General features: G+C 46.8%; 5 protein-coding genes across 5 annotated transcripts; 4 read left to right on the top strand and 1 right to left on the bottom strand.

The window, feature by feature from the left end:
• Positions 1 to 188: 188 nt before the first annotated feature.
• EURHEDRAFT_61015 (uncharacterized protein) lies at positions 189 to 531 on the top strand. Its single transcript, XM_040787598.1, has one exon. It carries the CDS (start codon positions 278 to 280, stop codon positions 497 to 499), a length of 222 nt encoding a protein of 73 aa, XP_040638705.1. The 5' UTR covers positions 189 to 277; the 3' UTR covers positions 500 to 531.
• Positions 532 to 916: 385 nt separating this feature from the next.
• On the top strand, positions 917 to 3,434 carry mak5 (ATP-dependent RNA helicase MAK5). Its single transcript, XM_040787168.1, has 2 exons — positions 917 to 1,188; positions 1,245 to 3,434. The coding sequence occupies exons 1-2, from the start codon at positions 946 to 948 to the stop codon at positions 3,360 to 3,362; spliced, it is 2,361 nt and encodes a 786-aa protein (XP_040638706.1). The 5' UTR covers positions 917 to 945; the 3' UTR covers positions 3,363 to 3,434.
• A 2,874-nt stretch (positions 3,435 to 6,308) lies between these two features.
• On the bottom strand, positions 6,309 to 8,285 carry EURHEDRAFT_515354 (MFS general substrate transporter; the record flags this gene model as incomplete). Its single annotated transcript, XM_040786366.1, has 10 exons — positions 6,309 to 6,477; positions 6,538 to 6,640; positions 6,708 to 6,991; positions 7,047 to 7,130; positions 7,234 to 7,410; positions 7,476 to 7,559; positions 7,616 to 7,779; positions 7,839 to 7,963; positions 8,026 to 8,103; positions 8,165 to 8,285. 10 exons carry the CDS (start codon positions 8,283 to 8,285, stop codon positions 6,309 to 6,311), a joined length of 1,389 nt encoding a protein of 462 aa, XP_040638707.1.
• Positions 8,286 to 9,642: 1,357 nt separating this feature from the next.
• Positions 9,643 to 10,898, top strand: EURHEDRAFT_412324 (uncharacterized protein). The gene has a single exon (XM_040781877.1). The coding sequence runs from the start codon at positions 9,793 to 9,795 to the stop codon at positions 10,681 to 10,683; it is 891 nt and encodes a 296-aa protein (XP_040638708.1). The 5' UTR covers positions 9,643 to 9,792; the 3' UTR covers positions 10,684 to 10,898.
• A 2,313-nt stretch (positions 10,899 to 13,211) lies between these two features.
• EURHEDRAFT_412325 (cytochrome P450) lies at positions 13,212 to 14,901 on the top strand. The gene has a single exon (XM_040781878.1). The coding sequence runs from the start codon at positions 13,327 to 13,329 to the stop codon at positions 14,812 to 14,814; it is 1,488 nt and encodes a 495-aa protein (XP_040638709.1). The 5' UTR covers positions 13,212 to 13,326; the 3' UTR covers positions 14,815 to 14,901.

Below are 14,901 nucleotides of genomic sequence, written 5' to 3' on the forward strand. Positions count from 1 at the left end.
TCTCGCACTATTCTATTTGTTCTATACTGTCTTTTTGCTGTTGAACCCCAGTTTGCCTGTACATCTGCTTTGTTTTGTATGCGTTTTCTATGTATTTAGAGCTCTTCTACTTCCGGGCTCCAGCTCGTGCGAGGGGGGGTGTTAGTACCCATCGGGTCACGTGCTTGACCGCCCTCGCTTTCTGCCCGGTAGACATATAGCTAGCCTTAGCCGATAGGCACCCAATTCATCCAACTAACAACACACACCAAAATCCCCGCATAGTCACGTGAGACTGATGTGGTTAGGTCTAACAATTTCATGGGTTCTGAGCACATTCATTCCTACCAGGTCCCTTCAGCCTTTCGGGATCTCTCCCAAAGCTTCCCTTTGGCTTCAATATATTCCTGTCACATTGCTCTGTATGTCCATGGTCTCGTCTATACTAGCTAGTATTAAGGAAACCCAGTTAGCAAGCGCAACAAAAAAATGGGATGGGACGTCCAAGACAAGTTCATAATACGATATTAGAACTCTCATTGAGGATTATCCTTTGAGCTCTCTGGGCTGTAGTTGCACAATCTCACAGGCCCAATCTCTTTTCGAACAAGTTCACTAGGGTTATTGGCAAGAACATTCGTATAAAATTATAGATGCTAGTGGACGAAAGTTTGGATTGTCTTGCTCTTATTGCGGCTCTTATATAAGATTTAAAAAATGCCATCGTAGGTCTCAGACATGTTTATTTCGTTTTAGGCAATGAGTACGGTACTGACCAAGAAATAGCTACAAGTACGTTTATGTATAGAAAGTCACGTGCGCTTCCATTTTTGGACATCGATAAGATCGGACCATAGGCGGTGTGGTTTTTCTGCCGCTTTTTTTTTTTTTGCGAACGGCCTAGGAAAAATTGTCTGCGATCACTAAAGCATAGCAACAGAAAGAAAAGAAATTCGAGTTACAATCATGGGCCAAAAGCGACAACGCGACTCCAAAGGGCCTAATGCCCAAGCAAACAAGAAGAAGAAGGCCGGCAATACGACGAACAAGAATGATTCCTGGGACGGCTACGTCGGCCTCGAGGACTTGAACTGGAAGGGCGTCCCTCTCCCGGATCGCATTGAGGATGCTGGTGGATTTTTTGGTCTGGAAGAGATTGATGGTATTGATATTGTGCGACCGGATGGCAATGGAGAAGTTCGATTTAAGGTATGGTTGTTGTCTTTCGGAAGGTTGGGGGCGCGAAAGAAGCTGACAGTAATTAGGCCAAACCTGGTACGAAAAAAGAATCGATATTGAAAAAGAAAGCGCCAGAGGAAACCAATTTCGACGACTGGGATGGATTTAGCGATGGCGAGGCCGAGACACCGAATGACAATTCGACTCCTGCGGACGAGGAGGAAAGCCCCGAAGAGAAGGAAAGCAAGGACCAGGGATCAAAGAAAGAGCTGAAGAAGGAAAATAGGAATGATAAAAGGGATGGGAAGAAGGACAAGAAGGAACAGAAAGAGAAACCCGCAAAAAAGGATCAAAAGGAAAAGAACGCGAAGAACCAACAGAACAACGACATTAAGCCAGGGCTCTCCTTCGCAGCTTTAGAAGAGGAAAAGGAGGATGATGGTGTGGATGTCTCGGCCTGGGAATCTCTCGGCCTGGCGCCAGAAATTCTCACTGGACTCTCGAAAATGAAGTTTGGGAACCCAACATCGGTCCAAGAAAACTGTATACCTCAAATCCTAGACGGTCATGATGTTGTCGGAAAGGCGTCTACGGGATCTGGAAAGACATTGGCATTTGGAATTCCGATACTTGAACATTACCTGGAGCGGATGCGGAAGAACTTGAAAAAGAAGTCTGGTGAGAAGTCTGAGAAGACAACTCATCCGATTGCACTCATTATGTCTCCTACCAGAGAATTAGCGCATCAGCTGTCGAAACATATCAGTCAACTGGCCTCGCTCACACCTGGTGCTGAACCCAGAATAGCTCTTTTAACTGGTGGTCTGTCGATGCAGAAGCAGCAACGTTTACTGTCCGGTGCTGATATCGTCATCGGTACGCCTGGTAGAGTGTGGGAGATTCTCAGCACGGGACAAGGCTTGATTCAGAAAATGCAGAAGATAAAGTTCCTGGTTGTTGATGAAGCCGATAGACTGCTCAGTCAAGGTCACTTCAAGGAGTTGGGAGAAGTCCTGGACGCTTTGGAGCGCGTGGAGACATGGGACGTGCCGGAAGTCGAAGACAAAGAGTCTGATGAGGGAAAGACCAATCCGATGGCAGAGAGACAAACTCTGGTTTTCTCCGCTACATTCCACAAAGATCTACAGCAGAAGCTATCAGGAAAAGGACAGTGGAGAGGAGACGATCTGATGGACAAGAAAGAGTCGATGGAATACCTCCTGAAGAAGCTTCAATTCCGCGAAGAGAAACCCAAATTCATTGACGTGAACCCTGTCTCGCAGATGGCCGAGAATCTCAAGGAGGGTATTGTCGAATGTGGACCGATGGAGAAGGATCTCTACCTTTACACACTCCTCCTATACCATCCCAAGCACCGTACCTTGGTCTTCACAAACTCCATCTCTGCCGTCCGCCGACTCACTCAATTCCTCCAAGCCCTCCAACTTCCAGCCCTCGCCCTCCACTCCTCCATGGCGCAAAAGGCCCGTCTCCGCTCTGTTGAGCGATTCTCCTCTCCTTCTGCCGACCCCAGCTCGATTCTAGTAGCAACCGACGTCGCCTCCCGTGGTCTCGATATCAAGGGTATCGACTTCGTCGTCCACTACCATGCCCCTCGCACAGCAGACGCCTACGTCCACCGATCCGGTCGTACAGCCCGTGCCGGCGCAGCTGGTAAGAGTGTTATCATTTGCGGTCCGGAAGAAATGGTTGGTGTTGTCCGTCTCGCAGCAAAGGTACATACGAATATGGCCCAGAAGAACGGCCAGCCACCCAAACGTCTCCCACTTGAATCACTCGAGCTCGACCGCCGAATTGTCAACCGCGTGAAACCACGCATCAGCATCGCTGCTCGTATCATTGATTCTCAAATCGCCAAGGAGAAGGTGTCTTCGGAAGATAATTGGCTACGCAACGCGGCAGAAGACCTTGGCGTCGAATATGACAGCGAGGAATTCGATAAGGGTGCAGGTCGTGGCCGTGGCCGTGGCCGCGGTCGTCACCAGCGCGAGAAAGAGGTGGGAAATATTACCAAGGCTGAGATGGCGGGACTGCGAGCGGAATTGAAGAGTTTGCTCTCGCAGAGGGTGAATGTGGGTGTTAGTGAAAAGTATTTGACATCTGGACGGGTTGATATCGATGCTTTGCTACGGGGAGAAGGGAATGCTGCGTTCTTGGGACAGGTGGATCCATTGGGATTCTGATTGTATATACAAGTGTTTATACAAAGTACATGTACACTATTCAGATAACTGCACTAACACTTTCCGTAACGCATTGAGCTGATTCTGTAAATCAATAGTTCTCGTCCGTCTCGCCTTGCCCTTTACTGTTGCTTTAAATCTTGATGAACATCCCCCCCACCCAAAACATCATAGTATCTGCCAACGTCTTCACCGCTAGATTTCTGGTCATCTAGAGAGAGAATAGCATAGAATAGCGAAAAGGCGACAAAGTATCTCAAGGGTCAACCCTTCGCTGCCCAGCATTTCAAAGGGGTCTACCCCAATATACCAGCACATAGTGAATGATATTCTGTCATAAGTATCGCTAATTGACTTGTAACGATTTTGATTAGTACTGAGATAGTTCTAAGCACGGCCAAAATAGCGATGCAACTCGCAATTACAACTCTTCCACGTCGCACCGCACTCGTAACAGAACCCGTTCCCGCAGCGGCAACTGTCATTGTAAAGGAATCAATTCCAATTAGCACAAAATCCATAATGGGGAATGGGTAAGTACGAATAACCTACACAATGTGGTTGCAGCCTGCCTCAAGCTCGACCCAATATTCGCACTGACAGCACTGCTGCAATTTCAATTTTTTCATCCACTGCAAGGCGTCCTCGTCGTCAAACTGGCACCCCAGCCACGGAAAATGGGTCTTTTGGCACGTCATGCACGTCCAGCGCAAGCAACTCACACAGTATCGTATATTTGTGCCCGGTGACTCTGTGTTGGGACCGAGATACCGCGCGCAAGTTGAGTTGGAGCAGTGCGTCCGGAATGAATCGTTATGGTAAGTCAATTTGTCCTCAGATTTTTGTTTGAGATCGGGAACCGGGTCAATGATGGGTTGGAGCAGGGTCTGGGGAATCTCAGTGTGGCAACATTGCGGTGGGAAGACGGATTCGTCGTCGAAGGAGAGTTGAATGAGCTTTATCACGCATGTATGGCAGTAGTGATGGGAGCAAGGGGTTTTAATTGCTGTGTCTGGTGGTACGATCTCTGAGCACGAGATGCATTCGAGAAGCTCGGACTTGGAGTGTTCAGGTTCAGGCTCAGGCTTAGGTTCGATTTCGAGTTCGGGTTGTTCTTGGGGAACAACGTTCTTATCGGAGCTTTTAACTTGAACCTGGGTTAGCTGGTCGGATCCTGTTCATGAGTTATATTAGTAAATGAAAGCAGCCATCTCTTACGAAGCGCAACGATAATTACCAAAAAAATCGGCCTCCTGTCCTGCTGCTAGACGACGCCAGGATGCAACAGCAGGTTCGTCGTTTCGGCCACGGAAAGCAGCCCTATTTCCTCTACCCCGTCTAGGTGCAGTGGCGACACGCTCCGCTACTTTGCGATCTTCCGAAACAGTGGTATAGTTGTCGATTTCTTCCTGCCAGAGACACAGGGCTAGCTGAAAATCCGAGTCCGCTTGCGTGTCTATGGTTGTATCAAGTATGCTTTCGGTGTCATGTAGAAGGATTCTGAAGATTTCTGCTTGACTGGCTTCGTCCATTTTACTGATTTGGCGAAGCTGATCTGGATATTGTTGGGTAAAATGGTAAAATAGAATAATTGGCGATACATTGTGGTAGGTGATAAAGAGGAGAAAAAAAATGAAGGGTTGATATTCTTTGAGCAGTCACTGCTACCTCAGCATCTAAGACACTACACTAAAGGTATCTATTTACGGATACTTTATTGTTCTTCTTCCTGATAGCCGGTCACCTGTCCTACATCTGTGTTAGCGAACTCTACTATATGACTACAATGTAGAATCCGACAACCAGAGGCCATACTTCTGTTGCCTGTCTACAATAGTAGCTTGACAGGTTGTACCCAGACCATGAGACATGATAATGCAACTCATGGCGGTTGAGTAACACGAAGTCGTCTGGCACTAGGATTCGGGTGATGAGAATCTTGCATACAAATCGTGACGACAACAAGATCAATCATGAGGCCGGAAAACATTCCCACGTTTAGAAAGACGGTTTATATAACCACAACGCTCAGCCTAATGAGATCTTTCTTTAACGTCATATTAAGTCTCCGAATCCTTCATGGCGGTGATCGATAGGGCCCTGACGGCGAAGCCACCCAGCGAACGGTACATTTTTGATGGGAACGGAGCAAGCCTAGCTCTCATGGAGATAAAATTCGTTTTAAGAGAAACTCGGCTCTCGCTGGACTGTCAGTCTATCTAGGCAAGTCCGATAATCTCGATTGCGGAACTCGACAACACAAAGTCGCTCGACAGCCCAAATGAGAAATTTCAGGAAGGCTACCTACCGACTAAAGTGGTCTAGTCGTTCGAGCTTTTTTATACGAAGCTAGATGCTTTGCAGCGTGTGCAGCAACTGATCAAGCAGTATGAATGTTAAAATGGATGTAAACGCCATCGCTCTAAACTATCGACAGCCTTAAGAGGACATATCTGTCTTATTACTTGCGAGCCGTGTCCCACAACTACAAGCGGCACGGTGTTGATTTTGTTTTACTCGAACGCGACGGAGACCTGCTGTGATGACAGGTCGTTACGGTTCGCAATCCAACGCTGATTATGCCGAATTGATATACACTAACTTTTCATCGACGATGAGTACCAGAGTTGTATAAAGGTTCTCTAGCATTTGGAAGCCCACTCATCTCGATGCATTGTTTACTTAACAAAGGGTTTAATTACACGTAGCATTGCCCGAGGGCTGCATACATTTAGTCTCAAATCAATACCGGCAGTGTGACCGTTCAGGCTTGTGTTTGAACACTAGAGTTCGCCAAACGGACTGCAAAATATTAAGATACATGTAATAGGCTGGGAGTGCATTTTCTACATTTGTAGACTTCTCTGATCCCCGGAGACTATCTTCAATATTCAATAAATCTGGCATTTAGCAGGGCATTAGTCAAACTGAGCTCATTGAACATTATTATTCCTGCATTCTAGGCTTAGCATAGCCATTGGCAGCCCCACCCTTGTCATCAGAGACTATTTGTTGCTGTTCGGTATCAATATCAGCGAGAGGCTTTTCCGGTGTCATATTGACTAGTATAATCATGGGTAGCAGAGCGGCCCCGAGGAGTCCGAACGTCACACAGCTGAACAGATAGTCAGTTAAATGCCTCAATAAAAATATAAGATAATATTGGAGGACGCACAATCCAACAAGAGGGCTACTCTTTGTCTGAGAGTTCATGGCATAGGCAATGGCTTGACCAACAGCTTCAATACATCTAAACGCCGCGCCATTGCGGACGTTCTCTTTTGGAATGTCAGCATGCGAACCCTTATTTTCTCCTAATCAGGCTTGGGTGGGCTGACCACCTACCTTGTGCGCTTGTGCCGAAAGACGACAGCAGCCAATACATATATGACTGGGATAATGGACCAGTTGTCTGTACAAAGAAATATGGCAAGAAAGATGAAGCATATGGTTCATCATCCCAGTCAATATGGCCAGGATTATGGTGGTTGAACTTGACTTGCTTAACAATAGACCAGACATAGACACCCACATTCAGGAGAACAACAATGTAGAGACCGAATTGAGCGCGACGACGTTGATTCAGGTACTTTGCATCGAGGATAAAGCCGAGACCAAAGCAGCCAACACTGTTGAGAGGTATGTTAGGTTCATACGGACTGTGAAGTAAAATGCTACACTCACATGCAGAAGAATGGCGAGATAAGGGAGGAGAGGGCGCGGGCACGGACAGAAAAGTAGGTTGCTAGATAGGTTGACCAGCTACCACTGCTCACTTTTATTAGTTTTGTTTTGTTTTTTTTTCTTTTTCTTTTTCTTTTTCTTTTGCCCTTATTCAGATGACGAGAATTGCACTAGACATCCAGCGTACCTGTAGAAGAACGACCATACTGCCCAGAGAGCAGACAGTAAAACAAGCTTTGAAGTCAAGGTCTTGATAATTTGCTTCATCTCCTTCTTAGTAGAAAGAGCCTCCGCCATGACAACCCTTGTGCCGTCAGATCGGACGACTCGTTCCAAGGGAGAAATGAAAAACGCAAACGGAAAACTGAAAGCCTGAGTCAACGCTTGAATCCTGAGCCCGCCAGAGTGATAATACAATGGTATACTGACGCGAGACACTCAATGATAATAAATGGAATGTAGGTATCAGCTGTCAACCCGTTGCTGACACTTTCCTCATGGTTCTGTGATAGACTAGGAAATACGATATCATCAGAAGAGTCGATCGTTGAGACTTCTCAACAACTCACTTTATTGAACCCCCAACTAGCTGTCCAAGGTTTCGGGATACAATCCAAAGTGCCAAATACTTCCCACGAGCTCCCGAAGGTGCAAGCGTCAGAATAGTCCCGGCCTCGGCAACGTACCAACAGCCAGCGCCTATACTACCAATTGCACCACCAAGAATAAGATACTGAAGAAACAGACATATGTTAGCTCAATCTCACTGGTGTGTAAATTTTGTTGGCTCACCCATTGGTTTCCAAACTTGCTGTTGCAATAGTATGATGAGCCCCGAATGGGGAATGACATCGATCCAATCACTAAAGCCCACTTCGTACCAAGCTTATTGGTAATAGGGCCACCCATGAAGCAGGCTGGTGCGCATGTCGCCATTAGCACGCTGACTACTTCTAACGGAGTTGGACTGTATACATACTGACAGCTAGTGCCGCATATCCGACCGCGGACGCAATGTTTGATATTTGAGGAGTTGCAAGGCCGCCACCACCGAGGCCTGAAAATTTTCAGTTAGCCATTCAGTGGTCATATCATTGCATTAAAAATTAATTACTTACCACCGATGGCATCGCCCATAGCTGGTCCACAGAAAGCTTGAATACTCATAAGGAGCATCTGTGTCAAGCTATTCTGCCATATTCGCTTCCACAGAGGGACGGTGGACTTATACTCGTCCATGTTGACTGCTACTTGTGCGGTGCCGGTTGGTCTAGATGTCAATTCACCTGGCTGAAGAGATTCATCTTGCGGGGGAAAGACCGTCTTCGAGTCGGCCATTGTGTAGTGTTATAGAAGTCTTTTAGCTAGCAAAATTCGCTTGAGAGCTGAAAAGAATATGCTTAGATTCTTTTTCTTTTTTTTCTTTTCTGCGCGGTCTATATATACTACATCACTATATCACCATATCAGGGCCAAATCGAGACCAAATCGTAATATAAAAAGAATATCTCGCAATTCATAGTAGGTCTATTTTCTATGGGAGTAGTGGAAGGTCCACGCGGGAAAAGGATGGCATTTTGTCTGGACTTGTCATCCCATTAAGGTAGTGCAGGTCATTGGGATTTGCACCAGGGTGGGCCTAAAGATGCAATATCTAGCCAACACAATCCCTGCATGGAATTCTTAGGAATGCCTTGTGGAGATGTCCCACTGATAAGCCTCTTAATACATTGATAGAACGAGCTTAACTATTTCACGGGCTCAGTAGCTAGAAGATATTAACGAATTGATATCCCTATCTAAACCAACTAGTAGCCATCGACGAGAATATCGGACCTGGAGAAGAAAAGAAGATAAGAGGCAAGTCTATTTACATGAAGAAGTCCCATATGGTTGTGTGTGGTCTCGCTAAGCAGCTTGTTTTGTCTTGATTGCTTCCATGGTATTGTTTGCCGTGTTGATGATGTTTGCTGATGAAGGCGCTGGGCTGAGCTGTTACATTCCTTGCTATTTCCTATAAAGAAACCCTAAAAATGTGCTTGGTCTAGTTCCTCGTGTCCGCTGGCAGTAAGATCGACATTATCACTAGTGTAACCTGTAGTTTTTAGACTTTTTTCTATTACTGTTCCTAGGTCACCCTGCAGAGGATGGTTTTACCCTCTAGGTAAGTTATGGGGCTCTTCATTTCATCATTGTTATCATTATGACAAGTGCGCATGGAGCTGTAGGTTATTATCAAACAGTCCAGGTGTAACCGTCCAAATCTATTTCCATTGATTGTCCACGCTCATGCTCTGGCAGTTTATCCAGTCAGGATGTAATTTTTTTTGAGACAGCTGGATACCTAAATCTTTAAAGCGTACTACACTATAAATAGTTCTTTCCCAAAGAGAAGTCGGGAAAAAAGGCCAGGAGGGAGCATAGACATCCTGGCACTGCACGGTTATTAGTAAAAAAGCCAGTACTGTTTGATCCGTCGGGTTAGAACTGCTCTGTATGTCAATATTTTGGATGGTTGCCATTTGTCAGCTGTGGGGTAAGGTGTCATAGCCCGGAGAGATCTCTTAAATTCCTGATCTAATCATCCCGTGAATGCGTATAACTACAACCCTCTATATCTATGCTTTTTCCAGACAAGTGCCACTTTCAACCTACTGGTATTTTCATGATATCAATGACACTTTCAGCCAAATTCTTTTGACCTAGCCCGTGCACTTCGCAAATCTCCTTCCCACTCATTCGAAAAATGACGACCGCGGTTCTCAAATACATTGACCCTGCCTCGTACGACCCCATTGCCACAGAACCTTTCAAGAAGCCTTGGAATAAAGTCGATGGACCGGGTTCCTCCTATAGGCTTTTGGACAAGACTCGACCGGTTGAGAATCTCCGTGGCCAAGAGGCTAAATTTTCAACCGATAATAGCGGATTCGCTGTCTATAAAAGTCCCACGAAAGAGAAACATTTTACCGATACATCTCGGGTGACGACAGACTACTACGCCGAAGTTGAGGGACTTCTCCGAGAAAAGTTGCTGGGTGTCAAGAAAGTAGTCATATTCGATCACACGATTAGGCGGAGAGAAAAGACATCTCCACGCGCTCCTGTCCAACTGGTTCACGTTGACCAAACGCCGTATGCTGCTGAACTCCGAGTGCGTCGCCATCTACCAGCGAATGAGGTAGAGGACTTGTTAAAGGGACGGTATCAAATAGTCAATGTCTGGCGCCCCATTCAGAATCCCGCCTCAGATTTTCCCTTGGCTGTTATTGATTGGCGAACAATCTCCCCCTCCGACTTTGTCAAAGTCGATCTTCTCTATCCAAAGGACGCCAAAGCAGGAGAAGACAAGGCCCAAGCGCCTGGCTCTGAACACCTGACTGACGGTTACGAGGCTAGAGGGGAGCAGTATGCTATTGCTCCAAATGACAAACACCGCATCTACTACCAAAAAGACATGACGCCGGACGAGGCCATGTTCATCAAATGTTTTGACTCACGAAGCGATACCATGACCGGGACAACGGGCATCGCCCATGGGGCAGGTCATACAGCCTTTTGCGATCCCCAGACGCCCAAAGATGCGCCAGCGAGGCAAAGCATCGAGGTCAGATGCCTGGTTTTTTACGAGTCGTAAAACAGGTTATTCTGAGAAGTCTAATGGCGTTGCGTGTAATGATCCCATTACTTTGGGAAAGGCTTCGAAGCTGGAATGATAGCCACTTTCTTAACGAAGCGTAGGAAGATGTGGTGCTTGAGCTTGCAAGAGTAGAATTAAGAGAGTTTTGCAATTCTAGCCATAGCACTACACGAAGCACACTGATATAATGAAATTCAAGTAGCTTGTTCCCCATTGAATGCCCTGACGGGCTGATTCTCTTGTGAAAAGATAAAACGAATATATATTCACATCAAAAATAACTAGTAACTAAGCCATGACCGGACTAGGCCTCGCCCAACCCGCAGGCGGGCTACGGGCCCTGTCTGCCTGCCCGTGTGCTGTCAACAAAGCAAACATAGGGAATCCCGTGACCTGCATAATATTGTCGGAATCACAGCTTATTCAGGGTCAAAAGTACGTATCAGGTGTATAAGGTTGAGGTCTCTGATTCTTGCAAAAGGGAGCTATCTAGGATCCTATATAAGACCGTTGGCTACCTTGTAGAGTATACTAAGCGATTGTGTGGTTTCAAAAGCAGTAATGGAAGAGCCCATCGAGTGGCAGGATTCAAACCATGGCGTGTGGTTTTGGTCGGGGCACTCTTTCCGTTGATTATCTGGATATAATTGGATTTCAAATCGAAATCGGCAGTCATCATGAGGCGATTCACTGGGCCCCAGTATTTTACTACCGGGAAAGGGTCGATACAATACAAGAAACTGTTGTTAGGAAGCTCACTTATCGAAAACAAAACCAAACGAAACGAGTGAACCACTCAGTTATGTATTGCTACATTGCTCCCACTACGTACGGCACCGGTAAAAGCATTTGCCCATCCCCAGCTGGATGCTTGATGCAAATGCAGGGCATATACTGGGTGGCAGGAATGGTTAGTCGACACATACCCAGTGGTAAGGCGGCGGTAAGGGCTAGCTTGCTAGAAGAAGTCATAAATTATCTGACACAACAACCGAACGACGCCGGCCACGTGATCAAGGATAAGCTTAAGGAAGCCTAAATTTACAAGTTTCGATATAAAAATGCTGAGATACGAGGGTCTAAAGAATCCTTATTCTATATGGAATACACAGCAGCGCCGCTTGGTGGTCGGCGCCATTATGCAACAGCCATTAACATAATCCACGGCCGAGGTGCGAAATACGACTGAGCTACGAATTTGTATTCTCATACAGAATGACGCTTCTTTAACACAAAGTATCTGGACCGGTTCACTATTGTTAAGATTTATATTAGGCTATTCAAATATATGGAAATCACAAGAAATTCATATAGTTAGTGACTCGGGATCTTCTCTTAGCGCCTTTCAAAACTCCACCTTCCCCATGGGGTCTTACAAGCGCCCATTCTTTGCGCTTTTCCTAGACTTGCAATACAGCCACAGCCAAATTATCTCACAATTAGGGCAGTGAAGCGAGAAATTAAGGCCGCCTCCAATTCTTCCTCGTCCAATTTTTTTTTTTTCCGGTGCCGATATATGGACTGCGGTTCTTTCTGTCAGCTATCTCTGGTATGTCTCTGAAAATACCGCATAAGCACACCCGGGGCGCCTAGAAACGGTCCTTAATGTCACGGCGCTCTGCTAGGATAATGGAACATCCAACTCATGGATTCTACCTAGGTAGCTATCGACGAGAATAATCAACATGAAGAAGGAAGAGAGGAGGTAACGCCGTATTTATCAACGAAGCAATAAAGCAAACAACTGCACCTCATGTGATACCCAGCCAACATGACCAGGCCGTCACACTTAAACCCATAACATGTACTCCGTAAGCCATAAAAATTTTTTCCACTTCCCCCGCACAGCTTGAAAGCAATTGAAAATGTTGGATGATTCTTTGTTTGCGTGACGCTTCCTGTGTCATAGTGCGCTCTCTCCATGATAATCGTGTATGCAATGCGAAATACACCTACCCAAAATAGTAATTGGTCAACAATACACTCCACCCCCTTGAGAGCAAGGCAGAAAGATCTATAGAGGAAATAAAGCATATTGTTAACAATGCTTCCCCTCGTCTAACTAATAGGATAAAGGGTTTTCTCGGGATCTCTGGTGCAGGCAGAGCTACGGGCTCAACATGAGGATGGTTTGGATGGTTTTCATCTGGTTGCTAAGCGTCAAAAGAGGTCCAAGAGTCGCCGGCAAGTGCAGTGTCTTAGAAATACTGGTGTTTTATCTGTCAAGGATGCCAACCTTCATATAGAGGCTAGAAGGGAAGAGGATCAAGGCATGCGCCGGCGAGCAGTCAGAAGAGGCGCTGGTTTTAGAACCAATCAAGCCCCTACTGGTGAAAATGATCCAAGGATGGAAAGAATACCTGTTGAGAATGGAGACAATGCTTTTGTGGGGGGGGCATAGATAAATAACTACATAGGCTATGATAGATGGATTAATATGACAGGGTCTACCGTCTACATTATTCGGGCGGTGTGGCACGAGTAGGTGGTTGCAGGGATGGCCCATTTTCCGCCATCGCCCGTGCCGGTGCTGCCAAATATATATATATATTGCCGATGCAGGAAAGAATCGCCATTCTTGTCGTGCGGGCGAGAGTTCTGCAAAATTCAAGCACTGAATGATTGTCAACATCCTCAATCATGATGATTTCCCTGATATCTCTTGCAACAGGCATTCTTCTCGCCCTCCTGTACAGATGTGTCGTATGGCCTTACTTTTTCTCTCCACTCGCCAAGATCCCCAATGCACACTTCACCTCACCCATCTCATCCAAATGGATCGAACAGGATGCTGACAACACCAAAGTCTGCACCATTCATGCCCTGCACCAGAAGCACGGCGCAGTGGTGCGCCTTGGGCCAAATGAGCTGAGCGTTAACTCCCTTCACGGCCTCCGAACAATCTACACCGGTGCTTTCGAAAAGGATGCCTTTTACCAGGAAGTGTTTGTCAACTTCCACGCCGATAACATGGTCGGCATGATAGACAACAAGGCCCATGGGCAGCGGAAGCGCATGCTGAGCAGGGTCTTTTCCAAGTCTTTCTTGCAGCAGTCAAAGGATCTGTGCGATATTTCGGCGATGGTGCTTTCGCAGCGGCTGTTTCCGATTCTGAGTCGGGTCGCGAAGACCGGGGAGGCGATTAATGTGCTCCCGCTGTTCCAGGCGGTCGGGATGGACTTTACGTCGTCGTTCTTGTTCGGGACGAGGAATAGTACAATGTATGTCTTGAATCCGCCGGAGTGGCAGCAATGGCTCGACGAATATGAGAAGTTCAAGCATATGAGTCGCGAGGAGCGGTACCTGGGGTTCGTCGAGAGATGGTGCCTGTCGCTGTGCCGCAAGATGGGAGGGAATGATGCGCCGAATGATGTCAACGTCGACACAAATCCAGTGGTGTATGACAAACTGCGCGCTTCTTTGGAAAAAGAGCAGAGTAACCCTCGGTCTTTAGAGTTGACCGTTGCGTCGGAGCTGCTCGATCACCTGGTGGCAGGTCATGAAACAACAGGGATTACCTCGACTTATATGATGTGGGAGTTGTCGCGGCATCCACAGCTGCAACAAGAGCTGCGCCAAGAACTGCTGACCCTGACACCGACGTTAGAATATCCATTCTATACCCGGAATGCCGAGGGCTCTCTGCCGGCTTTCCCGTCCCCATCGGCCATCGACTCCCTGCCACTGCTGGACGCGATGGTCCGAGAGACCTTGCGACTTTATCCTCCCGCTCCCCAGTCGCTTCTCCGAGTCACTCCAAGCACTGAAGAGGGTATTTCACTCAATGGCTATGGCAGCATTCCCGGTGGTGTCCGAGTGGGTTCTTCTGCATACAGTCTACATCGCATTGAGGATGTCTACCCAAATGCCGAGAAATGGCTACCGAAACGATGGCTGCAGCCGGAAGAGAGTAAAATCCACGACATGCGGAGACTCTGGTTTCCGTTCGGGAGCGGAGGGAGGGTGTGTCTTGGGAGCAATTTCGCATTACAAGAAATCAAGCTGGTCATGGCGGCAGCTTACACGAATTTCACGACATCCATTATCGATGACGAAGGGATTGAGCAGGATCATGAGTTTATTTCTTTACCCAAGGGGCGGAAGTTAATTGTCCAGTTTTCGCACTAGAACGTAGGATAGTTCATTAGATAACACGAGAATTGGACTATTAAATCCCCCAGGTGCATCACTATATTATAGAAAGCTGAGTTATTG

Source organism: Aspergillus ruber (assembly GCF_000600275.1).
Source record: "Aspergillus ruber CBS 135680 unplaced genomic scaffold scaffold00013, whole genome shotgun sequence".
In the NCBI taxonomy this organism is placed as follows: domain Eukaryota; kingdom Fungi; phylum Ascomycota; class Eurotiomycetes; order Eurotiales; family Aspergillaceae; genus Aspergillus; species Aspergillus ruber.

Bases quoted from the DNA above. Each gene is read 5' to 3' on its own strand.
- EURHEDRAFT_61015 (XM_040787598.1), top strand. From the start codon at position 278: ATGTGGTTAGGTCTAACAATTTCATGGGTTCTGAGCACATTCATTCCT.
- mak5 (XM_040787168.1), top strand. From the start codon at position 946: ATGGGCCAAAAGCGACAACGCGACTCCAAAGGGCCTAATGCCCAAGCA. The intron at 1,189-1,244 runs GTATGGTTGTTG...GACAGTAATTAG, and splicing joins ATGGAGAAGTTCGATTTAAG to GCCAAACCTGGTACGAAAAA.
- EURHEDRAFT_412324 (XM_040781877.1), top strand. From the start codon at position 9,793: ATGACGACCGCGGTTCTCAAATACATTGACCCTGCCTCGTACGACCCC.
- EURHEDRAFT_412325 (XM_040781878.1), top strand. From the start codon at position 13,327: ATGATGATTTCCCTGATATCTCTTGCAACAGGCATTCTTCTCGCCCTC.